The sequence below is a fragment of the Urocampus carinirostris genome, chromosome 2, assembly GCF_059441175.1.
Source record: "Urocampus carinirostris isolate Australia breed hairy pipefish chromosome 2, RoL_Ucar_1.0, whole genome shotgun sequence".
Classification (NCBI taxonomy): Eukaryota; Metazoa; Chordata; class Actinopteri; order Syngnathiformes; family Syngnathidae; genus Urocampus; species Urocampus carinirostris.
This window is the reverse complement of record NC_142350.1, coordinates 26,790,011-26,815,223: the sequence shown is the minus strand read 5'-3', so window position 1 is coordinate 26,815,223 and position 25,213 is coordinate 26,790,011. Positions and strand designations below refer to the sequence as shown.

At 40.7% G+C, this 25,213-nt stretch overlaps 1 protein-coding gene across 2 annotated transcripts; it reads right to left on the bottom strand.

The window, feature by feature from the left end:
- Positions 1-3,450: 3,450 nt before the first annotated feature.
- LOC148371541 (TBC1 domain family member 15) lies at positions 3,451-23,609 on the bottom strand. Of its 2 annotated transcripts, none has more exons than XM_088326070.1 (10): positions 23,221-23,609; positions 16,131-16,316; positions 14,637-14,755; positions 11,998-12,101; positions 9,444-9,511; positions 9,217-9,363; positions 7,864-7,954; positions 7,611-7,759; positions 6,735-6,876; positions 3,451-4,484 (listed from the first exon to the last, which is right to left on the bottom strand). In XM_088326070.1, the coding sequence occupies exons 1-10, from the start codon at positions 23,408-23,410 to the stop codon at positions 4,316-4,318; spliced, it is 1,365 nt and encodes a 454-aa protein (XP_088182196.1). In that variant the 5' UTR covers positions 23,411-23,609; the 3' UTR covers positions 3,451-4,315. The 2 variants fall into 2 exon arrangements, with proteins under 2 accessions (XP_088182196.1, XP_088182197.1); XM_088326071.1 differs by having other exon boundaries at positions 3,453-4,481.
- Positions 23,610-25,213: the final 1,604 nt, after the last annotated feature.

The following is a 25,213-nucleotide window of genomic DNA, read 5'->3' as shown; positions in this document are numbered from 1 at the left end:
GGCACGTCAGATAAATATATGATATGCATCCAATTCTCAAATAATGGTGCCAATAATCGACGCGCCCGATAATCCTTCGACTTCTACTGTAGTTCCTAATGTGTTTGAACTTGCGAACTTTTGCTTTGTTCGCTGATGCTCCACAAACTTTTTTGTAGGATGAATTCAGCCTCTAGCGGAATTTAGTGAATTGAACTAATATTTTACTGCTGCTGTCACGCTTGCCCATTGCCCTCACTTGGGCCCGCCAGTTTGGCGCCAGCTGCTGCTCGTTGCCTGATTGCCTTCCCTCCTATTTAAACTCAGTGCTCTCATTCACTCCTTGTCAATTCGTCAGCGAACCTCTGCACTTGCATTTTGACTCGGTCCTATATCCTGCTCGTGTATCCAGTATCAATCCCACCTGTCTCGTCCTGTCCGGTATCTTGCTCCAGTCTCCAGTATCTGGTATCGACCCTGTCTGTCTCGTCCTGTCCGGTATATTGCTCCAGACTCCAGTACACAGCACCGATCCCGTCGGTCTCGTCCTGTCCGGTATCTTGCTCCAGTCTCCAGTATCTGGCATTGATACCGCCTGTCTCGTCCTGTCCGGTATCTTGCTCCAGTCTCGATTCCGTATGTTCTACCTTGTTCGCTATCGTGCTCCAGTCTACAGTATCTGGTATCAATCCTGTCTCTCCCATACTGCTCGTGTATCTAGTATCCGGTATCGATTCCATCTGTCCTGTCCTGTCCAGAATAATGCTCGTGTATCCAGTATCCGGTATCGATTCCGTCTGTCCTGCCCTGTCCGGTATCTTGCTCCAGTAACCAGTGTCAGGTATCGATCCCGTCTGTCCCGTCCTGTCCAGTATCTTGCTCCAGTATCCGGTATCGATCCCGTCTGCCCCGTCCTGTATCTTACTCGTGTATCCAGTATCAGATATCGATCTCGTCTGTTCCGTCCTGTCCGTTATCTGCTCGTGTATCCTGTATCTGGTATTGATCCCGTCAGTCCTGTCCGGTTTCGATCTTGTCTGCCTCTGGCTTCCCGTTTTCCAGCGCCTGACTTTTCTGTCTCACTATTCCGCCAACTGTTGGACTAACTAACTAACTAGTATGGCGTCATGAGCAGTAGTCTTCTTAATGTACGCCAAACAGTTGATAAAGGACGCTGAATTCTTCTGATCAATTTATGGGGCTCCTGTTAAGTTTGGAGGATGATGGACCCATGTGGGGGAGGCAGGATCTGGAGGTAGGGATGTTCAAAACAAGGGATTGTATCCAAATACAACCAGGACCAAAGTAATGACTGAGCAAGGAGGCACAAGGCAAATGGCATGTCCAGACAAAATTAAACCTGACCAAGCCCAAACTGGAAACAAAGACCACAACAGGAATTCAAAAATGCAAGGATTAAAGTAACAAAGAAACCGGAAAAAAACACACAGAAACCTGGCGTGGTGGTGAACGGGAAAACGACAACAAGAATGACAATGGCAAACAAAAGGAAAAATGACAATGACCCTAACCATCGTCTGCAGATCAAAATGTCCTTTTTAAGGGGTTCAGGATAATTGGGCACAAGTGTGTGTGTCTGTGCCCAGTTCAAAACCCAGTTGGGCCCCTCTGGTCGTAGGAGGTGTGTCAGGAGGAGGAGCTTCGCTGGAAAGCAGTTCCGACTTGTTCAATTACATCTTCTGATGTTGAGGTGTTGTCCTGTTCTTCTAGTTCAAGGGTCTCCAACGTGGTACTCACTGGCACCAGAGTACCTCTAAGAACAGTTGGGGTGCACTTGGAAATTTTCTGAAAATAGCTCACCAGTGCGGAGTCATTATGATTTTCTAGTAAAAAAAATTGTTTTTGTTTCACTAAGTCTACATAAGCTTATTTGAAAGAATTTACCTGGTAATAACATAGTAAAACCATTGTAATCACTTGATAAGTTGCTATTTTAGAAATTCAAATAAATACACACCAATACACGGACTTCATGGACAAAAACATATTCAAGTATTGATAACTATTTTTAAAGCAATTAATTAAGACAACAGAATTGAAATGTATTCATGCATTAAACACATTTATTTATTTGTCTTTTAATTGATTTATTTTACAGGAAATACAAACACAATTTTAATGTATGAATTATATAAAGTGAATAAGCAAATAATGTGCAGTTGTTTTTAGCTAGGTTTCTGGCTTATGCTTTATTTTCTTCTGTGCCTATCTACTTTTGTCTTACTTTTAGCAGAACGGTTCAGGATGGAACACATTAGGTTCGAAAAAAGGGGACTGGAGGGAGCGCTGGAGAGTGACTTCATGCTTTCTTCTTCTGCAGTTGTCCATATGTCAATGTAGCATGAAAATGGTGAAAGTAAGAAAAGGCCTTTAAATCGAAACGCCAACTCAAACCCCCAAAAAGGTCAAAAAATATTATTTCATGTATTTTTGCCTAATATTCAAATCATCCATCAATACATTGTCTGCAGCGCTTATCCTCAGTAGGGATGCGGGAGGGCTGGAGCCCATCCCAGCTATCTTCGGGCAGTGGGCAGGGGACGCCCTCAACAGGGTGCCAGTCACAGGGCACACAGACAGACAATTCCCTCACTCTTTCACACCTAGGGCCAATTAATCCGACATGCATGTCTTTGGAATGTGGGCGTAAACCGGAGGGCCCGGAGGAAACCCACCCAGGCATGGGGAGAACATGCAAACTGGAAGGCTTCTGTTTCTTTTATCACTGAATGAAAGTTGGGCGGTACGGCGGCTGAGTGTGAGGCCCCTTCTCAATGTTTCTTTTTTCCTCACGCTGAGGTTTTGAGTTTTTCCTTGCCCGCATGTCGGTTTAAGATCAGGCTGGTGTAATTGTAATCCTGTGCAGTCCTTTGAGACATTTTGGGGATTAAGGGCTATACAAATAAATACGACTTGACTGTTTCAATTTTACTTATTTTTGAACCTTATTTCCAAGTACTACTATTTGATCAAATTTCCGCAAAAATTCAAATGAGCAATAACTATCAGTTATTCCAGTTTTTTCCCATATAATAACAAAATAGTTAAAGCCCCAGTGAGTAATATTTGACCACAAAAAGGCACTGTTGTCTAATGCATACAAAAACCAATGCCAAAGCATGCAACAAGATGGCCAACAAACATGGTGGTGACCTATAACCACTAGGAGGCTTTCGATATTACACACTGTCCTTTTAAAATCGGCAAAAAGTATTTGCAAACGTTTTACTTGTTGCATTGCAATTGTAATCTGTACTACCTGTACTACAATTAATATGTGTGTTCTTTCTTTTTCTTTCTTTTCCTCTCTCTTGTTTTCTCTTCTTTCTTACCCTTTCTCTTTCATTGTCTCTTTCTCTCCATCTCTCTTTCTTTCTTTCTTTCTTTCTTTCCTTCTTTCTTTCTTTCCTTCTTTCTTTCTTTCTTTCTTTCTTTCTTTCTTTCTTTCTTTCTTTCTTTCTTTCTTTCTTTCTTTCTTTCTTTCCACCTTCAATAATTAACCTGGTAAAAAACATAGTAACAACATAGGAAATAGAAAATGATAAGTCATTTTAGAAATACAAATCAAGCTAGGTGCCCTTTGTGCCAATAAGTATCAAAAAGGCTTGAACAAGGTTGGAGACCCCTGCAATAGGGGGACATGGCTTAGACAGACAGACAGACAGACAGACAGACAGACAGACAGACAGACGGACAGACAGACAGACAGATATTAAATTCAATCCAACAATTGAACATTGTAAATACAAAACATTATCAGAGGTTCAGATTTCATTCAGGCAAATTTGAATAATTCCCTCACGACTACACATTCTTTGTGTCAGTGCTAAAAATGTGTGTAGACAAGCTTGTTACATAAGTCATCTTTAAATATAACCAGAGTATGTTAGTAGCACCACCTGTTGTCTGTCACCTTCCAGTGGCTAAATATTGCATTACCCGGAGGTCGGCAACACGGGGCTCAGGAGCCGCATGCCGCACATTAGCACTGCCGAGAGGCACCCTGGCGCTTTTCCAAATGTAGGGTTTGTACAACTTTTTTGCATACATTTGCGTAATGTTCTGTATTTAAGAATGTCCTTCCAATCGACATAATTACGTACAGTGAGAACATTATTTTAATTTTTGTTTATTGGGTATAATATCATTATGGGTTGTCTACCCCTGCATCAACCCTTAGTAAGCCTGGACAAGTCCAATAAAAGTTGTGGCGTTGGTCCATTTCAGTAACATAGTAAAACTCAAAACCTCATGACTTATGAAAAACAATTAATATGTGTGTTTAAACATGTCTCGGCCCTTATTTAAGAGTTTCTTATCGGAATGCAAATAAACTGCGAAGCTGATGAAAAAAGTCTTCTTTGCTTTTGTGTGCTCTGCAGCGGCAGTTAATGGAGTCCCAAGCGCATCTTTTGCAGTAGTTGAAGAAATGCTGCTCTGCTTTCTTTAGGGTGCTGTTCAAGTCCAGGGTTCCCTGAAGGCTGCTTAAAGGAAGGACAAAATAGTGCACGTTACTCTCTGTTAATCATTACTTACAACTTATCCAAAACCTTAATCTACTATTAGTATGCTAGAGGGTGCACACAACTTTGAACTCAATATTAAACACCATCGTTGCTATTGTAAAAAGACTTATATCCATTTTTTTGTGATTTGATTTTTTTTTTTTGCATGAATGACAAGTTAACAAAAAGTGCCGAAAAAGGCCAAAAACGAAGTTTGTACACCTTTTTCATGGCCAAATTCAAGCACTTTTCAAGGACTCTCTGAGCCACTTTACCAACTTCTCCAGTACCATTCAAAGAGGAAATAATACATTATCATACTGTTAAACATAATGACTATTGATAAACACATCAAGAGGTGATGACGCTTCACATGACGTCATACAAACAAATGCCAGCTGCCGTTAATGCCAGCTGCTAGATCAGTATAATTATTAAGAGGACTTTTTTTAATTTTTCTTCATTTAGAGTGTGGTTTATCAAGTCAGACTGCCGAGAAGCATGCCAACACTTTCAAGCATTTACAAAACTTCACCCAAAATTGAAGCACTTTACAAACCTTGATAATACAATTCGACAGACCCTGGGCATATAAATAACACAGTTTCCATGATATCATACAGTAATCCCTCTACTTTAGGCTTATCGATTGTTAACCGCGTAACAGATTTTTGAATTGAATTGTCCTTGTTGTCATACATATCAATGTATCGTGCATTGAGTTCTGAGCTGACAGCACACAACAAATGCAATCACAGGGGCAGGTTAGGGAGGGCTTTGTGTGTTGGGTGGGCGTGAATGCGTGCTTGACTGTGATAGGCTCGTGTAAGCTGTGAGTCAAAAAGCGGGCAGGACCACAAACTCAATGTGTCCAACAAACAAACTAAGAAGCACGGCGACAGCTAGCTTTTAGCATCAATTAAACCGGACTCTGAGGAAAGTAAGAAATGGTGATCACCAGAGGGTGGTTGTGGATTGTCATCAGTTCCGGGAGGTGACAATGCGGCATCGGGAGAGAAGGCTATAGCCTTATTATAAGGCCGGTGAAGTGTCGTTGGGCAAGACCTAATGCCCCCAATAATCAGGTAGGCGCCTGTCATGGCTGACTCCCTACTGGTGTGTGAATAGGTAAGCGTGAAGCACATTGTAAAGCACTTTGGGAGGTCTTCATTGACTTGAAAAGCGCTATATGAATGCAGATAATTTACCATTTACCATGTACCTGCTGCTACAGCTAAGTTATGTTACAACCCTCAAAAAACTCCGATACAAATCCTGTATCTCAACCAACGCCAGATCGATTTCCAATGAAACGGATGACCTGGAGCTACAACTCGCGGGAACCCGGTGCATTCCGGCAGATGTATTTTAAACTTCACAGAAACCAGAGGCGTGTTCAGGAGAGTGAGCGATTGCTATCGCTAGCTATCGCTAGCTTCTGAACGGCCAATGATTATTGAGCGCTCGCGTGCCCGAGTAATCACGGGAGAAAGACCGCTTACTTTGATTTCCAACATGGCGTCGACAGTGCAGAAGATGGAGGATCTCACCCTGACGAGTGCTGTTGGCGATGTAATATATCGTCTTACATTGCCTGGTAATGTTTGTGAACAATGCAAGACAGGTATGACCCTTCCACTGCGTTTAGGATAACCTTAACTGTGTCAATATGCGAACTGTCGCTCATATAAGCCAACTCGCTCAAAGCAAGCTGTAGAACGAAATCCATTGTACTGTCGTCGGCCATTTTGGATCAGTAAGGCAATCACAGTGAGCGATTACAAAACGTTCAGCAGTGCGCGGCAAGCGATTAACAAGCGACTACATGTCTGATTACTCTCCTGAACACGCCTCTGGTTCAATTCAAGGATAGCCATGCTAGCGCACAGCTACCCAGCTGCTCTTTAAATCGCCTTCTTACATTTAAATGAAAACCTCTTTAATTTCCTTGCACTTTTCTATAATGACAATAAAGACTATATAGTCAACTCCGATTCTGTGTTCTTTGTTTTTATTTATAGATCTATTATTTTGTAGCACTCATAAACTGTACTCTCAGTCAATAAGGACGTCATCTCGAGGTCAGTTTGACCCTTGGGGGCTTTTCCAAACGCTGACACGCTACTTTGTGGATTTTCACTTTACGCAAGGAGTTCTGGTCTCCATTAACCGAGTAAATCGAGGGATTACTGTACACTTGAGGTTGTGGCCCATGAGTGCAAATGTAACCTGGTGATGAACTGGATCAGCTGGACTTCATCTTGGCACTGCAACAAAGTGTCTTTGTGGTCCAAAAGAATGGCAGCGCAGATGAAGAGCTCAAATGTAAAGTCGGTGTTGACGGCCTGCAGGTCTGACTCACACTCAATGTCTGTTGAGAAATCGAAAACATGCATAAATATTCTGTCAGTCTGAACAATCTTTTCAAGTTAACATTCCGACTTTTCTGTACGCCACCTTCCCCTAGTTGGTGCCATTTCCTGGGTATGGAACTTTGAACACTTATAAAGGAGGTAAAGGAGGAGGACCCTCGACTGCTTCTGGTCCTGGTAAAGGGTAATGTCAGCATCTGGAACTTCCCCCGGGGATGACGAATAGGAAAGGGCGGGACTGTTCACACCTGTATCAAATCTCTCCACACCTGGTCCTTTAAACTGCTTGAACATGGTCGGGTCACTTTCGTTTTCATTCCTCTGCCATTTTACACTCCCATATCTGCTTTGGTTTTCTTTTCATGTTTAGACATTAGGTTCGTGTTTTTGAAACCACGGTTATGTTTGTTTGTTTGGTTGTTACTTTGTTCCTGGATTATTTCACTAAGTACTATTCTTTTTTGAGCAACCCTACCTTTATTCAAGTTTCCCTGCATTTGGGTTTACCTGCAAACAACAATTTAATGGTAATTTAATTTTCCTTACATTTGTAATTTGTAGATTCTGGTTGTGAAATGGCATATATTAGGAAATGCCACTTTTGTAAATAACAATATCTATACGATACATTGTGTTGCCTATTCCTAACGTTTACTGTGTCGGAATTCATTGCTATCTGCGTCATGGCACAGGTGTGTCAGAGTCTGTTCAGAAATAGTACAAAACAATTCACCTGTACAGTACTTTTGAGCCAGCCTTTCCTGATAACGGGCTCGGTCTACTTGCTGGCCGATAAGCTCTAGGTGATCACAACTGAGGATCTCAAACAGGCGCAGAGCATCACTGTGTTCAAATTCTCTCTGGAAGCCCAGCAGCAGCCATCTAAGGTGACCCGCAAAAAAAAAAATGTTGATCAAAGGAACAAAAATCATAATGATAAATGGAATTTATCGGATTAGGTCAGAAAGGGTTTCGGTAGCTATTACCTGTGACAAAAGGTGAAGCTCTCCATGCTGTCTGTGACCAAATGGACATGAAGTTCAGGATCCAGTTCCTTTAGCAGCAAAGCCTCCAACTCTAAGACAATGAATCAAACTTTCCAATGGATTTCCGTCTTGCAAAAAACAACCCCACCTCAAACCAGTGTTCGGAATAACCAGTGTTGCATATGTTACTCCAAAAAAGTAATTAGTTTTAGTTGTTCACTACTTATTTTAAAAAGTAACTGAGTTCCTGACTACCTTCCTGTGTGGAGTTTGCATGTTCTCCCTGTGCTTGCGTGGGTTTACTCCGGGAACTCCGGGTTTCCTCTGGGCACTCCAGGTTTCATCCCACATTACAAAAACATGCATGTCAGGTTAATTGGCCGGTCCAAATTGTCCCTAGGTGGGAATGAGCAAGTGAAATGTCTGTGTCTGTGTGCCCTGGCAACCAGTTCGGGGTGTCCCCCTGCCCACTGCCTGAAGACGACTGGGATGGGCTCCAGCACCCCCGCGACCCTAATGAGGATAAGCGGTGCAGATAACGGATGAATGGAGTTCCTAACTGAATTAAGGAGTATATTGTTTATTAAAGGGCCAAAAGAAAAGGCGAATGAGGGCTGATTCACGAAATATTTGAGCACCCCAACTCGTGTCATTCGCCAACAAAACATCTCAATTAGCCACCTCTTGGAAGAGACGATGGGAGCCTGCTCCCCACCAATAGACAGCTGGCTTTCTCCAAGACGCCTGTTTTCTCTTATAATTGGTCAATATGCCTTTTTTAGGGATTCTGTGTTGTTTGACTTGATAGTTGTTGAGCATAAAAAAGATTAAAATACTTATGTGCTTTATCTTTTTTTGTAGATTTATAAAAAATTGAATTATATTTCCTGTGTTTTTTAGTGTTTGTATAGAATTTTTGAGTTCCTTCTTTTTCCTTTTTCTTTTATCTCTTTTTCCTTTTGTTATTGTATTTGTTCTTTAGCTTTGATTTTTTATAATTGTTTCAGTTTTTGTTTGTTTTTAAGACATTCCGTCACATAATGTTACATCATAACTGGTAATGTAGAAATTAAAACAACAAAAACAAAAAACAAATAAAGGGGCTCTTTTTAGTAAGCCGATAAAGCCAGTTCTCTGAAAAATATCGGAATTCCCATCTCTACAGGTGAACTGCGGTCAAAGACATCAATGCGTTTTCTTATTTGCTCAGAAATTGAAACGAAAATCGTTACTTTCCCTGATAACTAGTTACTTTTACTATAGAGTAATTCAAGTACTTTTTGGAAGAAGAAGTGAGGAACTATGAACAATTACTTTTGTTAAGTGACGCGCCCAATACTGCCTCTACTTCACCTATTTTTCTGTGCAAACCATCTTCTTGGAAATCTTTAGCAAATTTCTCCATGTAGCACGAAAAACTCCAAAAACTGTCAACTTCACTGTCCATGACCTCCAGGAATCGACTGCAAAGGTCATTCATCCCTTGAGCGTAACTCACCCCTGCAAAACAACAGAAAACAAAATAATTGAAGGTGAGTCTGTGCAAAACAACGCAAGTAGCCTCATTTATTATGTCTTACCAGGATGGAAAGCAGCATAGGTGATAAGAATGTCTCTCAGTACCAATAGATTGCCAACACCTTCGCCTCTGAAAACAAACTCGGAAAAATGCTAACGAACGCTACAGTGCCGTGAAAAGTATTTGCCCCTTCCTGATTCAGTGTTTTAGCATATTCATCACTTACAAAAGTTTTAGATCATCAAACCAATTTTGATGTCACACAGAGACAACCCAAGGGGATACAACATGCAGTTTTCAAATGTCGATCCCATTTTTAAGGTCCCAAAAAATCAAAACCCAAAACCTAAAAGCAATTGCCGCCTGAACCTAATAGCGAGTTGAGCCACCTTTGGCAGCGTTAACAGAAATCAAATACTTACAATGATTGGGAATGAGTCTTTCACAATGCTGTGGAGGAATTCTGGTCCACTCTTCTTAGCAAAAATGAAGAGTTTTTTATCATGAACTGCCGATTTAAGGTCACACCGCAGTATCTCATTTGGATTTAAATCGAGACATTACCATAGCCACTCCAGAAACCTCAATTTTGCTTTTTTTAAGCGATTCAAAAGTTGGACTTTCTGGTGTTTTAGAACGTTGTGCTGCTGCATGATCCAAGAGCACTTGAGGGCCAGAAATGACGGCTGGACGTTTTGCTTCAGGATCTTCTGGTAAACACCAGATTTCATCACTCCGTCAACCACAACAAGTTGTCCTTGTCATTAGACCATCACACTGCCAAGCTTTACTGTTGGCATTTATTTTGTCAATTTTACGCTAGATGCAACAGCCTGCACACCTACCAAAATGTTTAATGTTTGACTCATTAGTCCAGAGAATTTTTCTTCAAAAGTTTTGAAAATAATCAAGACGATTTTTGGCAAAAGTAAAAATACTCCTTCTGTTCTTTTGGGAAAGACGTGGTTTTACGCCTGGGAACTCTCCCATGGATGCCATTTTTGGCCAGTGTCTTTCTTATAGTGGAGTCATGAACGGTAAAACTGCATTTTGTATTTCCTTAGGTTGTCTCTGTGTAATGTTAAAATTGGTCTAATGGTCTGAAACCTGACTCTGAGTGATTAATAGGCAAAAAAGAAGAGAAAAAAAAATCAGGAAGGGGGCAAATATTTTTTCACAGTACCTCTTGAGTCAGCATGTGATTTTAAACATTATATCCATAATTTTCAATTAAGCATGGCATTATATGTCCTGTATTAACTCATTCCCTGACAACCCTGGAAAAAACAATAATCATTGTCTTTAGCTATTGTGGCAAAAAGGGGAGTGTTGTTTGAGGTGTCCTTCAAAAGTTTAAAATTTTCTCTATTAATCATTTTTTAACAATGCCCAACTGAGCTCAATGAGCCCTGATGCTTCATTTTCCATTGCGTCTATCTACTTTTATCTTAGTTTTTTATCAGATCTGTTCGGGGCGCAACACAAAAGCTTTTCCATACAGTTTTTTTTTAATTTCTATTTTTCAGTGGTGCATAAAAATGGTGAATGTAAGAAAAGGTTCGTTTCTAGTTATGACCAAGCGCCAACCGACACCCCCAAGAAAGATTAAAAAACCTGGTTGTGAGATGAGCATGAAGTTAGGAAGAGACTACTTTTTCGAGGATTTGGGATATGAATGGTAGGTTAAAGATGGGGCTGGGATTGTTGTAGTTATTGGGGTCTAAACCAGGCTTTTTCAGAATGGGCGTGACTGGGGCAATTTCAAGGTTAGAGGGGACAGAATCGGTAGAAAGTGAAGAATGGATTCTGTTAGCTAAAGAGAAAAGTGACTTAGTGTTGCCTTCTTTGAAGGAGATGAGGCCAGAGTAGTAGGTGGATTTACCATGTGCAAGGGTTGTCCTTATAAAGGAGAATGTGAGTGCTGAACATGGTTTTGTGTATTGTGAGTCCAGTTTTTAGTCAAGGCTTTCTAGTTGGCGGCCTTCGGTTTTCTAAGACCAGAGATCGGAGTTGATCCAGGGAGCAGATATTGAAAAGAAGATGTACCGGGTTTTTAGTGGGGCAAAAGAGTTGAGGATGTTAGCTAAAATATTATTTTAGAGTGCTGAGAGTTTGACTGGGTTGGTGGGAAAATCCGGCATTGTGATCCCTTTAATTTTGGAACAGAAAGTGATAACATCGATGTCCTTGAGAATCCTGAATGGGATAAGCCTAGGTGATTTTGTTGCTGAGAGACAGAGTGGAGCACTGAAAATGAGTAAAAAAACGGCAATTGACGGCACTGGCTCCTCCTATTTGAAAGAAAGGTCTGCCACTGAATGAGATCATTTCATTAAGTAAAGTAAATGGAGAAAAAAAACCATACAAACAAAAAAAAGAGAAACAAAATCTTTTTGAATGTTTTCTTGTTGTGGTTGCTAATTTGAAGCATTCTTTTTTAAATGTTACTTTACTAAAAAGTGCTTTTTCTTCATAAGGTTTGCACATCTGCACTGCAAAAGTCCAGTTGAAAAAAGTGTGAAACTCAAATATAAATTTGGAAATATAATGTGCAGAACATTTTTTTCCAGGAATGAGTTAATACAGCTTCCAAATTAAACGTTAAAAATACATACTGGTAATAGCTCAAGTCCCTATTAGTTCTTGGGACATCTTTGTTAATAATTCGGATGGCTTCCTTCAGCTCCTCCTGGTCAAATGTGACACGATCAAATAAAATCTGAAAAAAAACCCCATAAACAATTATTTGATTTTTAATAGAATACCACTATAACATTGTCTATCTTACTAATACCAAAAGCCAGCGCAGGTAGCTGATATCCTGCACTGTTTATTTTTGTTTTAGTTTGGATTGTGTATGTGTGTTCATCTACAGAAAACTACTATCAGGATCCCTTAACCATTAAGGGCATAGGGACACCATTTCTGGTGGTGTATCTTGGGTAAGTACAGCATTGTGGCTTTGGCCAACAAATGTTTCCACCCGGTTTCAAATCGGTGACCTTTGGTGTTTTAGGGCGTAAGTGCTAACCACTGCACTACGGAAACCCCCAGCCAAAATTTCTTACCTTAGGGGCCGGTCACACAGCCGTTTGCGGCTAAATCACGGCTAAAATTTTGCGGGTTTTTTTTTGCCCGTGGTTGCTCGCGATGGAAAATGCGCAAAATTGGCCAACCCGCTGTTCATCGGTGGTATGCCCGCAAAACAGACGCCGGCGACTGTTCCGCTTCCTCATCGCGTCATTTCTGCGTCATTTTCTCGTGTGGACCACGGGTATAAAAGCTCCCGAGCCGGTGTTGTGCCCAAATCCGACTCCTACGCAACACCCCCACCCCCTCGCGTGAACGTGCATTCTGCTGCGATCGCTTTTGTTGTAAGCGTGCATTGACGTTGGTGACTTTTTCATCCGCGTTAACAAACGCATTTTGTAGAATACGATCGCACTTTATTGTTTAAATAGACGCGTTATATAGACTAGGATCTCCCAATTGTTATAATTAGCTCGCTTTATAGTTTTAATAAGCGTTTTATATAGAATACGATCGCTTTCGTTGGAAGCGCAGCAGAATGCGCGTTCACGCGAGGGGGGGAGGATTTACCGTTCGATTACGTTCACAACAAAAACAAAGACGGAATGGTTTAAGTTGTTTTACATTTCCAACAAATGCAAGACGAAGTGGTTTTGGTTATATGTTCGCCATTACATTCCCTAAAAGTGAGATAAAACGAGGTAAAAGTGGTTGTAGTAGCGAGGGGATGCAAATCTCGGCAGGGATGCATTTCTCGGATAACACCGGGCTGTAGAAATCATAACCGCTCAAGACACAGTCCCATGAAGATCAAGATTTCAAGCTATGGCATCATTTTTATTTTATTATCTTGAAAAGAAATGTCAAGAAATAAAAATGGATTAAGACGAGGTCACTACGCTGACGGGGATCCATGTTCACCCCCTTGACGTCTCGAGCACAACTGACGTGTGCTCGGCAAATCGCGCTGTATATACGCGGAGAAAGGCATTTGACTGTCACACGCGTAACACGCTAATTTCACGTAATAACACCGCGATACAGGCGCAGAACATGCTATGACCGTGCTCCACCCACGCTTACCCGCTGAAATTTCCCGTCCTACCCATGTGTAACCACGCCCTGGCCGCGGCCAGAGCACGTCGTTCCGCGTCATTTCTGCGTCATTACCTCGTGTTGACCACGTGTGCGGCACGCGGTTTAACACGTGCTCAAACTTTTGAGCAGCTCAAAAGTTTTGCGCGCGGCCAACCACGTGTGAATTTTCGACCGCGAGTAAAGCACTGCTGTATCTTGTCTATGTGGCGGTCTCAAAACGTCCAACAGCGCCCAACAGCATCCGCTTCACGGCCAGGAATTTCTGGCCGTGCTTCAGCCTTGATACGCTCGTGAAAGGCTGTGTACCCGCGCTCTGAAGAATTGAGCAGCGCAAAACTTTTTCGCGCTGCCACCCGCGCGCGAATTTCCGACCGCGTGTTAAGCACTGCTGTATCTCGTCTGTATTGCGATCTCAAAGCGTCCAATAGCGTCCGCCTCACAGGCAGAAATTTCTGGCCGAATTTCTGGCCGTGATTCAGCCGCAAATGTCTGTATGACCGGCCCCTTACTGGGTGAACATTTTGCTTGTTCTAATACAAGCATTGATAAGCACTGTGATAAAAGAAGGTAAAATCATTTTTACGCTACATTTAAAATTAAAGTAAATCATAATTTGTGAAGAGAAACTGAAGAGGGCAAGCGTGGTTCTGGCAGAAAAGACGGAAAGAGCCAGCTTCTGGCTGAGGCTGAGGAGGAAGGACAGGTCGTGGGGAAAAGATGGGTCCTAAGGGTAGCTGCAGGGGCTGGCATGGGAAATGATTCAGCTGTTGCTCCACCACCATAAGTTATTCCAGGATTAATGAAGCAAAACATCAATGAAGGGTGGCTCTCCACTGATGACAATGCAGTTACTCTTCTCATTTGGCATGGGCACCACAGGTAGTTCTTACCTATGTTCTCATCTAATTAATCCAAGAATTTAGGTCAAAATGATACAAAAACTTTGGTCGTTTTTCTGTTTCAACAAGGACGTTTTAAAGGCTCATCGAGCATCCCTAAATATTAATAATGAGGTCACAGCCTCATGACTAACTAATCCACTTTTGAGGTTATTGCATAATCATGGTACAGAACCCGTGAGTTTTGTTTCTTTAAACTCAAATGAATCTGTTCTCATCAAACAAACCTGTGCTTGTAGCTCCAAAAACATCAGCCTATCCTGGACCTCATCACTCAAATGGTCGGTGTCTGCCTGGATGAGTGCCTGCCGACGGTTAAAACTTTCTACTGCAGCAACCAGCTCATCTGTTGAACAAATTAATGAGTCGTTATGATCTCAATCAAGCCTTACTCCCATGTGAAAGAGAAAGTACTAATTCCGGACTACAGAGTGCATTTCATTAAAAGTAGCACACGCAACTTTAAGGAAAAAAACTCAACTTTGTTTTTGTACAAGCCATAAAAAATAACTCATTCACGTTCATTTCTTACATTTAAAAAAAAATCAGCGGGAAAATGTCTAGTACAGAAAAGTAACACATTGTTGCATGATTAAGACGTTTGCAGACTGTTTCCACAGCTGTTGGTCAATATAAATGAAATTAGCATTAACATACTGTAAGGCTGCAAGATTTTGGGGAAAAAACTAATTGCGATTTTTCAGACCAGTATTGCTACTGTTGTTCTATTTGTTTTGTGAGTACTTAACCCTTGGATACATGACCTACCAGTTCATACACATTTTCATCAGTGGAGAAGAAAACTAGTGGGGGGAATAGAAATACCAATGGTGACATGTCATGAACATTTTTTATATGGAATACTCGGAATATGACATCATTTGCTATTATTATTTTAGCCTTAGATTTTGAAGTCATTTTTGTTTCTTTTTATGCATCAAAGAGTTAATACTAGTTAACGTGTCTGTGTGATGTCACCAGGCTCTGGTCTTTTAGGACTCTCCAAATGGCCACTTTTAGAAACGTTTTTTGCCAATAAATACCCTCCTTTGTTAAGCACACCTTATTTTTTACTCTTGTCAATATGCATTTTTTCAGGGATTCTGTGTTGTTGACTTCAAATCCGTTGAGTATAAAAAAAGATTAAAATCAATGTATCTTTTTTTTTGATTCATACATATTTTTATTAAATGTCCTATGTTTTTTAGTGTTAATGTGTTTACATAAAAATTAAGGATATATTTTTTCTTCTTTTATCTCTTTTTCTTTTGGTTATTGTTGTTTTTATTTTATTCTTTTCCATTTTTGTCCTTTTTCCTGATTTTTCGCCCTTTTGAAGTCATTCCCTGCATAATGTTACATAACAAACGGTTATGTAGCGATTAAAGCAACAAAAATAACCTGAAGAGAAATTTGGCACCCTAAAGAGCCAGCTCTTTTTAGTGAGCTGAGCCCAAAAAGCCAGTTCTCTAAAAATAGTCAGAATTCCCATTTTTTTACAACAATCTACAAGTAATATCCAGTTAATCACCGTGGCGTTTTGAACTCTTTGACACACAACAACTTCTTTTGAAAGGGCCAGAATTATTTTTTTTCCCTAGTAACAGGTTACTTTTACTATAGAGTAATTCAGTAATTAACTCTTTTACTTTTTGGAAGAAGTAGTGAGTAACTATAACTAATTACTTTCTCAAAGTAACGGGCCCAACGTTGATGTTTACCGTCCGTGCCGTTGAGGTAGATTTGCACAGCCGAGGGGAGGAAATTCTGCCACTTTGCCTTCATAACATTGTAACGCACGGTAAGCTGCTCCAGAAGCAGAGGACGCTCCAAGGTGGTGGAACCGCATGGGTACATCCCGAACAGGAAGCGCCACGCCAGGCCCCGTTCGTCCGGAGATACGCCACCTAGACACCAATTAAAATAAATAAAATAGGGTCAAGTATAGCTTTGAATTAAAAAAAAGGATTGGTGTTTTCTTAACCCTCATGTCGTGTCAGGGCAGGTGTCGGGAACCTATGGCTAGCGAGCCATATATGGCCCTTTTTATGAGTACATCTGGCTCGGAGAAAAACTTGAGACCATGCAAATTTTCTCCAGGTTGTTTCATTGTAAGCGTGAAAAAAGATTGTTGTAAAAATGCGAAGCAGAAAACAACCCTGAAGTTATTGATGGTACGGTCCAGTATATATATATATATAGAGCATATTATTGACTACAGTTTACAGTCAAGGTGTCACACCAAAAGAGCCAGTTTTGGATGTAAATTGCTAAATGATCCTTTATATGGAAGCTCATTAAATAATCCATATTCACTGTTGAGACACTTTGTAATGAAAACCCACAGAACAAACTGTAAACACACCAAAATGACTTGGTCTGCACAGCCTAGCTTTCAGAGAGAGCCTCTTATTCAAGGGACAAGGAGAGGAGAGAAGAAAACAAGCAAAAGAGGAAGGCACATACTTTCTGAAAACCCTAGTGTGTAATATTTAACCACTACATGGGACTGTTGTCAAATACAAACAAAAACCAATGCAAGCAAAAAAAAAACTATGTAAAGGAAACTACTATTTCCCGACCTATGATTTCTTATAAAAATTAACATTGGTATGATAGTGCAGGGCAGCACGGCGGCGAAGTGGTTAGCGCGTGTGCGGCACAGTTCTAAGGTCTCGGGAACTTTCTGAGTGGGTTCAAATCCAGCTGCTGGACTTACAGTGTGGAGTTTGTATGTTCTCCTCGTACTTGCGTGGGTTTCCTCCGGACACTCAGGTTTCCTCCCACATTCCAAAGACATGCATTTCAGGTGGATTGGCCGGTCCGAATTGTCCATTGGTGTGAGTGAGCGAGCGAGTTGTCTGTCCCTGTGTGCCCTGCGATTGGCTGGTAACCAGTTCAGGGTGTCCCCTGCCCACTGCCGATGATTGCTGGGATGGGCTCCAGCACCCCTACTGAGGATAAGCGGTGCAGCTAATGAGATGAGATGAGATGATAGTGCATGTATTTTTGCGTAGTATTCAATAAAAATGAATGAAAGTTTTTTGTACCATTAGGAGGCACTAAATATTACACATTGTCCATTTGAGTTAAAATTACGACAGCAATACTATAAAACAAAAATACAACTACAGAGATTGGCTGGCAACCAGTTCAGGGTGTCCCCTGCCCGCTGCCCGGAGATGGCTGGGTTGGGCTCCAGCCCCCCCGCGACCCTAATAAGGATAAGCGGTAAAGCTAATGAGATGAGATGAGACAACTACAGAGATCCAACAATGCTAAAACTACAGTGATTCTTTAATTTAACTAATATTTCAGCAGTGCCTGTCTTGAGTAGTTTATTTACTTCAATTACAAATGTATTAAAAAAATGTAAGATAACTTTTTCAAAAAAACGGTCTTGGCGTCCTCTGCCAGACCAAAGTGGTACTACAACCTTCAGCATCACAAATGAATTGTCTTATTTGCGTTGATTTAACATACTTAGTGGCTCATAAATCACGTGATACAACGAATGTATGATCTTATTAGTTGACAACACTTTTAATAATGTATTTCAATCGATTTTATAGATTAGTTGTTGCAGCCCTAAGGTAAAAGTAATGGAGTAAATGTAACTCGTTACTACCCACCTCTGGTAACCAGTTTTGTTTTTTGCAGTGTTAAGCGTGATTATTGCTCTGGAAAAGTCAAATATTATGGGAGAAGTTTAGCGAAAAATAGCACATTCTTGAGCAATTCTCATCAAAGGAAGTCATTAAAGGAAATCAATGAAGTGGAACAGAAGGGCAAAACGTGAACTTTGCTCTGCTAGCAAAGAATTAGAGGCGCCCTGTTTCCAATGCTGTTGCTCTAATCTCTTCCTCCGAATTCCTTCACAAGTGTTATTCCATCACATCTACAGGGTTTTGAACACTTTTTTCATTTTTAAAGGAAGGAATACAGCAGGCATCAAAGAACCAACTACGATCTCTAATCTTTTTCTGTCAATGGGCTGCTATAAACTGACATGAATTCTGCATCCACAATGCAAGCGCAGCTTTAATATCTCACACTTGTTGAGGGGGTTGCTCTATAGGTGTCGGGTAATAATTGAGTTCAATAAGAAAAACAAAAGAGAGAGGGACCTGTATGTTTAAACACATAAAAATGAGCCAAATTTGGACTCATTGTATTGAGTGCATTTGATCTTTCAATTTTAGAAACTGCTGATCTTTTGCTTTTTTTTTTTTTTTTGCGTTCAGTAGATCTATGTCTATCTATCTATTTATCAACCCTGGTCATATCCCTCAAGAGGGGTGACCGACAGCAAGACAAACACATACACAAAAACAAAGAAAATAAAAAAGGGGAAAAGCAGCAAAAAACACACACACAATTTTTGGGGGGACCATGGCCAACCCAAATGACCAAACACCCAAACAAGTGAAGCACCTCGGCACCTAAGTTGGTCATGCTTTCGTCCCTCCGGATGAAACGGGACACAAGAAAGCGGCCATATCACTCGGGTCAGGGTGATACAACACACTCTTCTGTTCCACAGCAGGGCCCAACTGCTTTCACATGTTTACCCCTGCCACATCATACGGGTGCCCTGCCCATCCCTTAGAACACGTCCAAACATTACACTATCCTTTTACAACATCTCTCCACACATAAATATATATAGGTCTAAATCTAGTGGAAGCTAGAGCTCTTGTTGGTGATAGGAATGTGAATATTTTCATTTATATTTCATTTTGCAGTGATCTACGCAAAACATCTGAGTGACTAATTTCTAAATCATTTGGTGCATAATGTTTTAATATTATTGATGATAAAAATAAGGAGGCATTTGCAAACCAGAAGAGCTCTTCTCAGTGAGCCGAGCCAAAAGGGCCAGTTTTTAAAATAACGCTGTCCTCTTGGGTGCGACCAGTAGGGGGAGTGGCCTTCATATGATAATGCTGATAATGAAAAGCCAACAGCAGGCTCGTCGGCGTCATTTTCACGCACTTCTATTTTTTATTTTCATTCATTTACTGAGTTGTTTAGAGAGTCGGACTGCCAAAAAACATGGCAATGGAAACAATTTCAAGGATTTTCAAGCACTTTACCCAAAACGTAAGAATTTTACGGACATCAAAAACGGAATATTAAAATTCAATTTTTTGAGGATTTCAAGAACCCATGCATCTAGGAATCATTTAATATCCCTTTATAATCCTTGAAATGTTTTTCCAGCTTCTACTGTGTAAAAAGACTTTTATAGGAAACATTCACAATGCAAGGCCAGCTTTGAAAATAGAAGCCAGATGCAACCTCATTTATTTGCGGGAGACAATGCTGAGAGAAGTGCAAGAGAGAAAAAAGGGCAAACGATGACGTGCAATTTTTAAATATGTCCACTTGCTGTCGCCAAAGCCAGCTGTCACTCGTAAACTGTGGCTTTAATTTTTTCCTTCTCTCTCTCTCTCTCTCTCTCTCTCTCTCTCTCTCTCTCTCTCTCTCTCTCTCTCTCTCTCTCTCTCTCTCTCTTATTAATGTCTTATTTCTGTCTTTTTTGCTCTATCTCTATTTTTGTCTTTCTCTCCCAGTCTCTCTTTTTCTCTCTCAGTTTCTCTCTTTATCTCACTTTTCTCTCTATCTCACTCTCTCATTTGGGATTTCTCTCTTCCTCTTTTTCTTTCACTCTCTTTTTATTAATTTACCTCTCTTTTCTCTATTTCTCTCTCTCTCTTTCTCCCTCTTTCTAACTTTGTCTCTCATTTTCTTTTTCTATCACTATCTTTCTCTGTCTTTCTCTCTCTCTCTCGCTCTTTTATTCTCTCCCCCATGCTGTATCTTTCTTTGTCTCCCTTGCACCGTCTTTGTCGCTCTCTATCTCTTTTTACTCTTTCCCTCTTTGATCCTCTCTCTTCTTTATTTCTCTTTTGTTCTCTTTCTCTCTATCTTGGTCTGTCTTTCTCTTTATGGCTGTTTATATTTTCTCTCGTTCCGCCTCTCTCACTCTCTCTTTCTCTTTTTATTTCCGTCCCTCTTTTTCTTTTTTTCTTTCTTTTTCTCTCTTTCTCTTTTTATATAACTCCTTCTTTTTCTCTTTCTCTTTTGCTCTTTTCCTTTCTCAATCTCCCCCCACATGCTGCGTCTTTCTTTCCCCTTTGATCTTTGTCTCTGCCATCCACGCTCTTTCTCTCTCTCTCTCTGTCTTTCATGCTCTCTCTAACTCTAACATTCTCCCTCTTTCATGATCCCTCTCTCTTTCTCTCTTTTTCACACACTCACTCTTTCATGTTCACTCTCTCTCAGGCTCTCTCTCCACCTCTCTCTCCCTTTTTTTCTCTCCCTCCACCTCTCTCTCCCGTTATTTCTCTTCCTCCACCTCTCTCTCTGTCCACCTTTAACTGTCTCTTTCTCTCTCTCTTTCCCCACCTTTTTTCCCTCTCTCCACATTTTTTTCGTACTTACTTTCTGCAATTTACAAGTCCGGCCCCTGTAAGAGTGTTTTTTTCTACCTTCTAGTCCCCCGAGCTCAAACGAGATTTACACTCCTGACTTAACACATTTCACTGCATATCTTTTTTAATAAACTCATGTGACTTTCTCGTCCTTCCAGAAGCTTTCTTTCTAAATGCCATTTTACTTTAGTAACTGTTTCTTGAGGGGCTTTTGTGTTTTTTCATGTTCGATAGTGTGTGTAGTGTGGGGAAAGCATCACTTAAATGCCTCTAGGAACAAGGACATGAACTTTTTTGCATGTGACCATAACTGACTCTTTGTTAAAACTGCCACAGAAATTGCCGTCTAGCAGACGGTAAAAGTCCCTTAGGAACAGGGGTTCTTAAATAGTTTAGTTGGGCGGGTCGCCCCTGGTAAGGCGCGAGGCTCTGTCAAGGGGGGCGCGGGCAAGTTTGACATTCGGGAACTTTTTATTTAACTTTCCCAGAATAAAGTCAATTGCACCTCCACTACTCTAGGTGTCAGTGGGGTGCTCTTAAATTCATAAATGTTATGCAATCGTCAGACGTTGTACAATGAAATAAAATGCGCTGAACAATTACCTTTTTTTCTGGAGAGTGGGTTAGGCAGTTTTGTTTAATTCTATCTTATAATATATGATGTAAAAATCCACTATGGAAATACGATAAAAATACTGCAAAAATAAAACTATGAAACACGTACTACAGATGGGCAGCACGGCGGCGCAGTGGTTAGCGCACAGTAAGATTAGGCACAGTTCATGTCTTGGGAACCTCCTGCGTGGGTTCAAATCCAGCTCCAGACTTACTGTGCGAAGTTTGCATGTTCTCCCCGTGCTTGTGTGGGTTTCCTCCGGGCACTCCTTTTCCTCCCACATTCCAAAAACATGCATTTCACGTGAATTTGCCGGTCCAAATTGTCCCTAGGTGTGAATGAGCGAGTCAGTTGTCTGTCCCTGTGTGCCCTGCGATTGGCTGGCAACCAGTTCAGGGTGTCCCCTGCCCACTGCCTGATGATTGCTGGGATGGGCTCCAGCACCCCCACGACCCTACTGAGGATAAGCGGTGTAGCTAATGAGTTGAGATGAGACGTACTACAAACATACTACAGATATACAACAAGAAATATACGATGGAAATACTACAAAATACAAATGAAATACTACAAATACATTAATACTACAAAGTACTAAAATCATAGACCTACTGTAAAACTACAAAAAAATAATACAGATATACCACAAAAAGTCTACTATCAAAACACAACAAAAATACTATAGAAATACCCCAAAAATAATACGATGGAAATATTCCCAAAAATAGACCAGAAATACTACTCAAATAACTCCAAAAAAACTACAGAACATCAACAAAAATATGACTATATAAATACTAAACAAAATACAACTACAGTAATACTTCGAAACCAAATATCAAATAGCAGGGACCTAATATATGATTTTGCTTTAATTGTGATTGTTATGTGACACTAATACATACCTGTCAACCTCTACGTTTTTGCCGTACGTTTATTATGCATTTTAAGACGTGTACGACATAAGAGGAAATCTGTACAGAAAACGGAAATTTGTCAATTATTGGTACCATCCGGTATACACAGACTATCACGAAACGGCAAATCAATCAAGTCAAACGAGTTCGCCGCTGTAGCCTCTATCTCGTATCGTTTTTTTTCGTTGCAAACGAAGTGAGCGGTTTGATGTAGTGAAAGGAAGTCCGTCTCTTTTTAGAGAACCGGCTTTTTCGCCTCAACTCATTAAAGAGAGCCGGCTCTGAAACGGCTCACTTGCTTTGATGCATTATATTACGAATTATTATGTTGTATAAAGAAGTTAAGAAAAAAATAATGTAATGCAGAAAATGAATTCATAATCTGAATAAGAAAATGTATTATTCTACTTAACTATATTTGCAGTAAATGTCCAAGTTACTTCATTTTTGAACTTTTTTTATGATAAACCTCGTTCATGTTGAGCAACTCAGTATCTCATGACAAAATGTTAATTAACAATATATATGATATAAGGAAACACATGTACAATATAACATGTTAAACTACATAAATAAACACGTTTGAAAAAATATATGGTGTAAAATGTTTTTGTATTTTGTCAGGGAAAATACGTCAGTTTGTAAGGGCATGGAGCCCTGGAGCTTGACAGGTATGTAAACAGGATAATTAACATATTCAACCGAAATATTAGACCGTTTTGTTAAAAATAAACTGCAATTACAATAGATAATATATGGCTAAATCAAACTACGTTTGAGGTATTAACACCTTTAAATCATCTGAGAGTTTGAAAACGTCATAAGAAAAGAATATAGATACCATTTTGGAAAATGTGCATTCTGAGTCGAGACTCGTCTACCCTCCCTTCGGCATCCATGACGCCAGGCAAGGTGAGCTGCGCGGCGGCCAGAGAAGGCGAGCTGACGCCGGCGAGCGTCCTCCGGGAGCCGACCTGCTGCTCCTGGCCATCTTCTCGGTTCCTCTCCTCCACTGAAGTTAAACGCTCCATCTTGACGGTTTCGGCACCAAAGCAGAACCGAACCCGTCCGCCATGATAAAAGGCAAGTCTTTTGGACTTTATCCCCGATTCGCACTCTTAACACACGCCCGTCATGAGACTACATTTCGAGTTCCGTGACTCCACCGCACAGCTGGAGTCAGAACCTAGAAGTTCACTTTGGGTCTGGCAATATCGCACTCCATCTTGTGGTCACTTAGTTTTAGGGCAGAGGTGAGCAAACTGCGGCTCGCGGGCCACATGCAGACCCGTCCGTCTTTTTCATCAAGCCAAAGAAAAATTGTCAAAATATAATGACAACAGAAATGATAGTAAATACAATACTACTAATAACAACTCTGTCCCCATTGTTTCTTTGAGTATTTACAAACACATACCTGTCAACCTCCACGGCTCCATGCCCTTACAAACTGTATTTTCCCTTACAAAATACAAGATAATCTTACACAATACATTTTGAAGTGGATCGGTCTGCAGAGATTGGCCAATGCGCCCGCGACTCATTATAGTTGCCCTCCACTGTGTTAGGGCATCGTTTTTAATTTTTTTTTTTTCTAAAGCTCTAGCTGTCAATCTTTCGGCAGCCGGTGTTGCCTAGACATATTCATGTTTTTGCATGAATGCAGTGTTCCCCAACCTTTTTGGGAGCCAAGGCAGACATATTTTAGAATAAAAAATCTTGATGGACACAGTTAAAAATGTTTGAATGTACATTCGATAGGCTTGTGCAGTTGTTATAATTTGAGATTAAGTGCGGACGTGCTTTTGAAGATGTTATCAAAAAGGTTCTGTTCATAGCAACATTTCATGTATGCATCTTTCTCTTATCCTGATTTTTCTCTAAAAGCTGCAAAATATATATAAAAAGTACTTTATTTATCTATTTCAATTGTTGGCGATCATTTAACCCTAAATAAAATGCATTTCAAATATGAATTTGTATTTTAGATAACTTTTGGGTGAAACACATGCTCAATTTTTTTGTGTTGCCATGCAATATAATCAACTTCCTCAAAAGTTTCATGACGAGCACACAGGGTAGACCCAATCGCGTAACATTTTCTCTCAATTTTATTGAAAGAAAGAGGAAGGGCAGCGACCGCGATCCGATGCTCACTGGACACGGGGAGCAAGTCACTCTCGTACTTAAATTGTGATCCGAACACGTCCGTAGCGAGCGATGGCGGTGTCAGGGACGGAAAAACTGTTCGGTAGCCGGGACTGGGCGAGCAAGGTGTGGTCGGGGTCGGAAACATGTCGTAAGCCAGAATGGGAGAGTAGCCGTAGTCGGGGACAAAAAAGGTCGTCAGCCGGGACGGGAGAGCAGACGTGGTCAGGATCAAAACAGGTCGTAGCCGGAGACAGACGGGAGCAAAAACGGGACAGGTGGGAGTCAGGGTCGAAAAAGGCTTTTCTCGTATACACCGAGGTTCGCAGACGGACTGACAACAGGGGACTTACAGGACTGGGTTCAAATAGTGACAGGGAGCCAATCAGAAGCCGCGGCGGTTGGCGCCAAATGAGCGGGTACAGGTGATTCAAATCTGTAAACTAAACTTAATTTCATCATGCAATAAATATTCTGAATTTATATTTTTACAAATCGTACATTTCCCCGTCATAATTTTCCACCTCCTGAGATTGTGCTCAATTCCCCCCTCCAAAAGACTACAATTCTATAAAGTAATTTACAGAAAGTGACATAATTTGATTTTAGAGTTAAAATATTGAAAAAGAAGCAGGTTTCCAATTTTTCTTTCCTTACTTTTTATTTGATATTAAATGTATTATACT

Excerpts from the sequence above, each read along its gene's own strand:
- LOC148371541 (XM_088326070.1), bottom strand. The coding sequence starts at position 23,410 with ATGGAGCGTTTAACTTCAGTGGAGGAGAGGAACCGAGAAGATGGCCAG. Across the intron at positions 14,756-16,130 it reads CTACCTCAACGGCACGGACG|ATGAGCTGGTTGCTGCAGTA; the intron begins GTAAACATCAAC and ends TTTGTTCAACAG. Across the intron at positions 7,955-9,216 it reads TGGTTTGCACAGAAAAATAG|AGTTGGAGGCTTTGCTGCTA; the intron begins GTGAAGTAGAGG and ends TCATTGTCTTAG.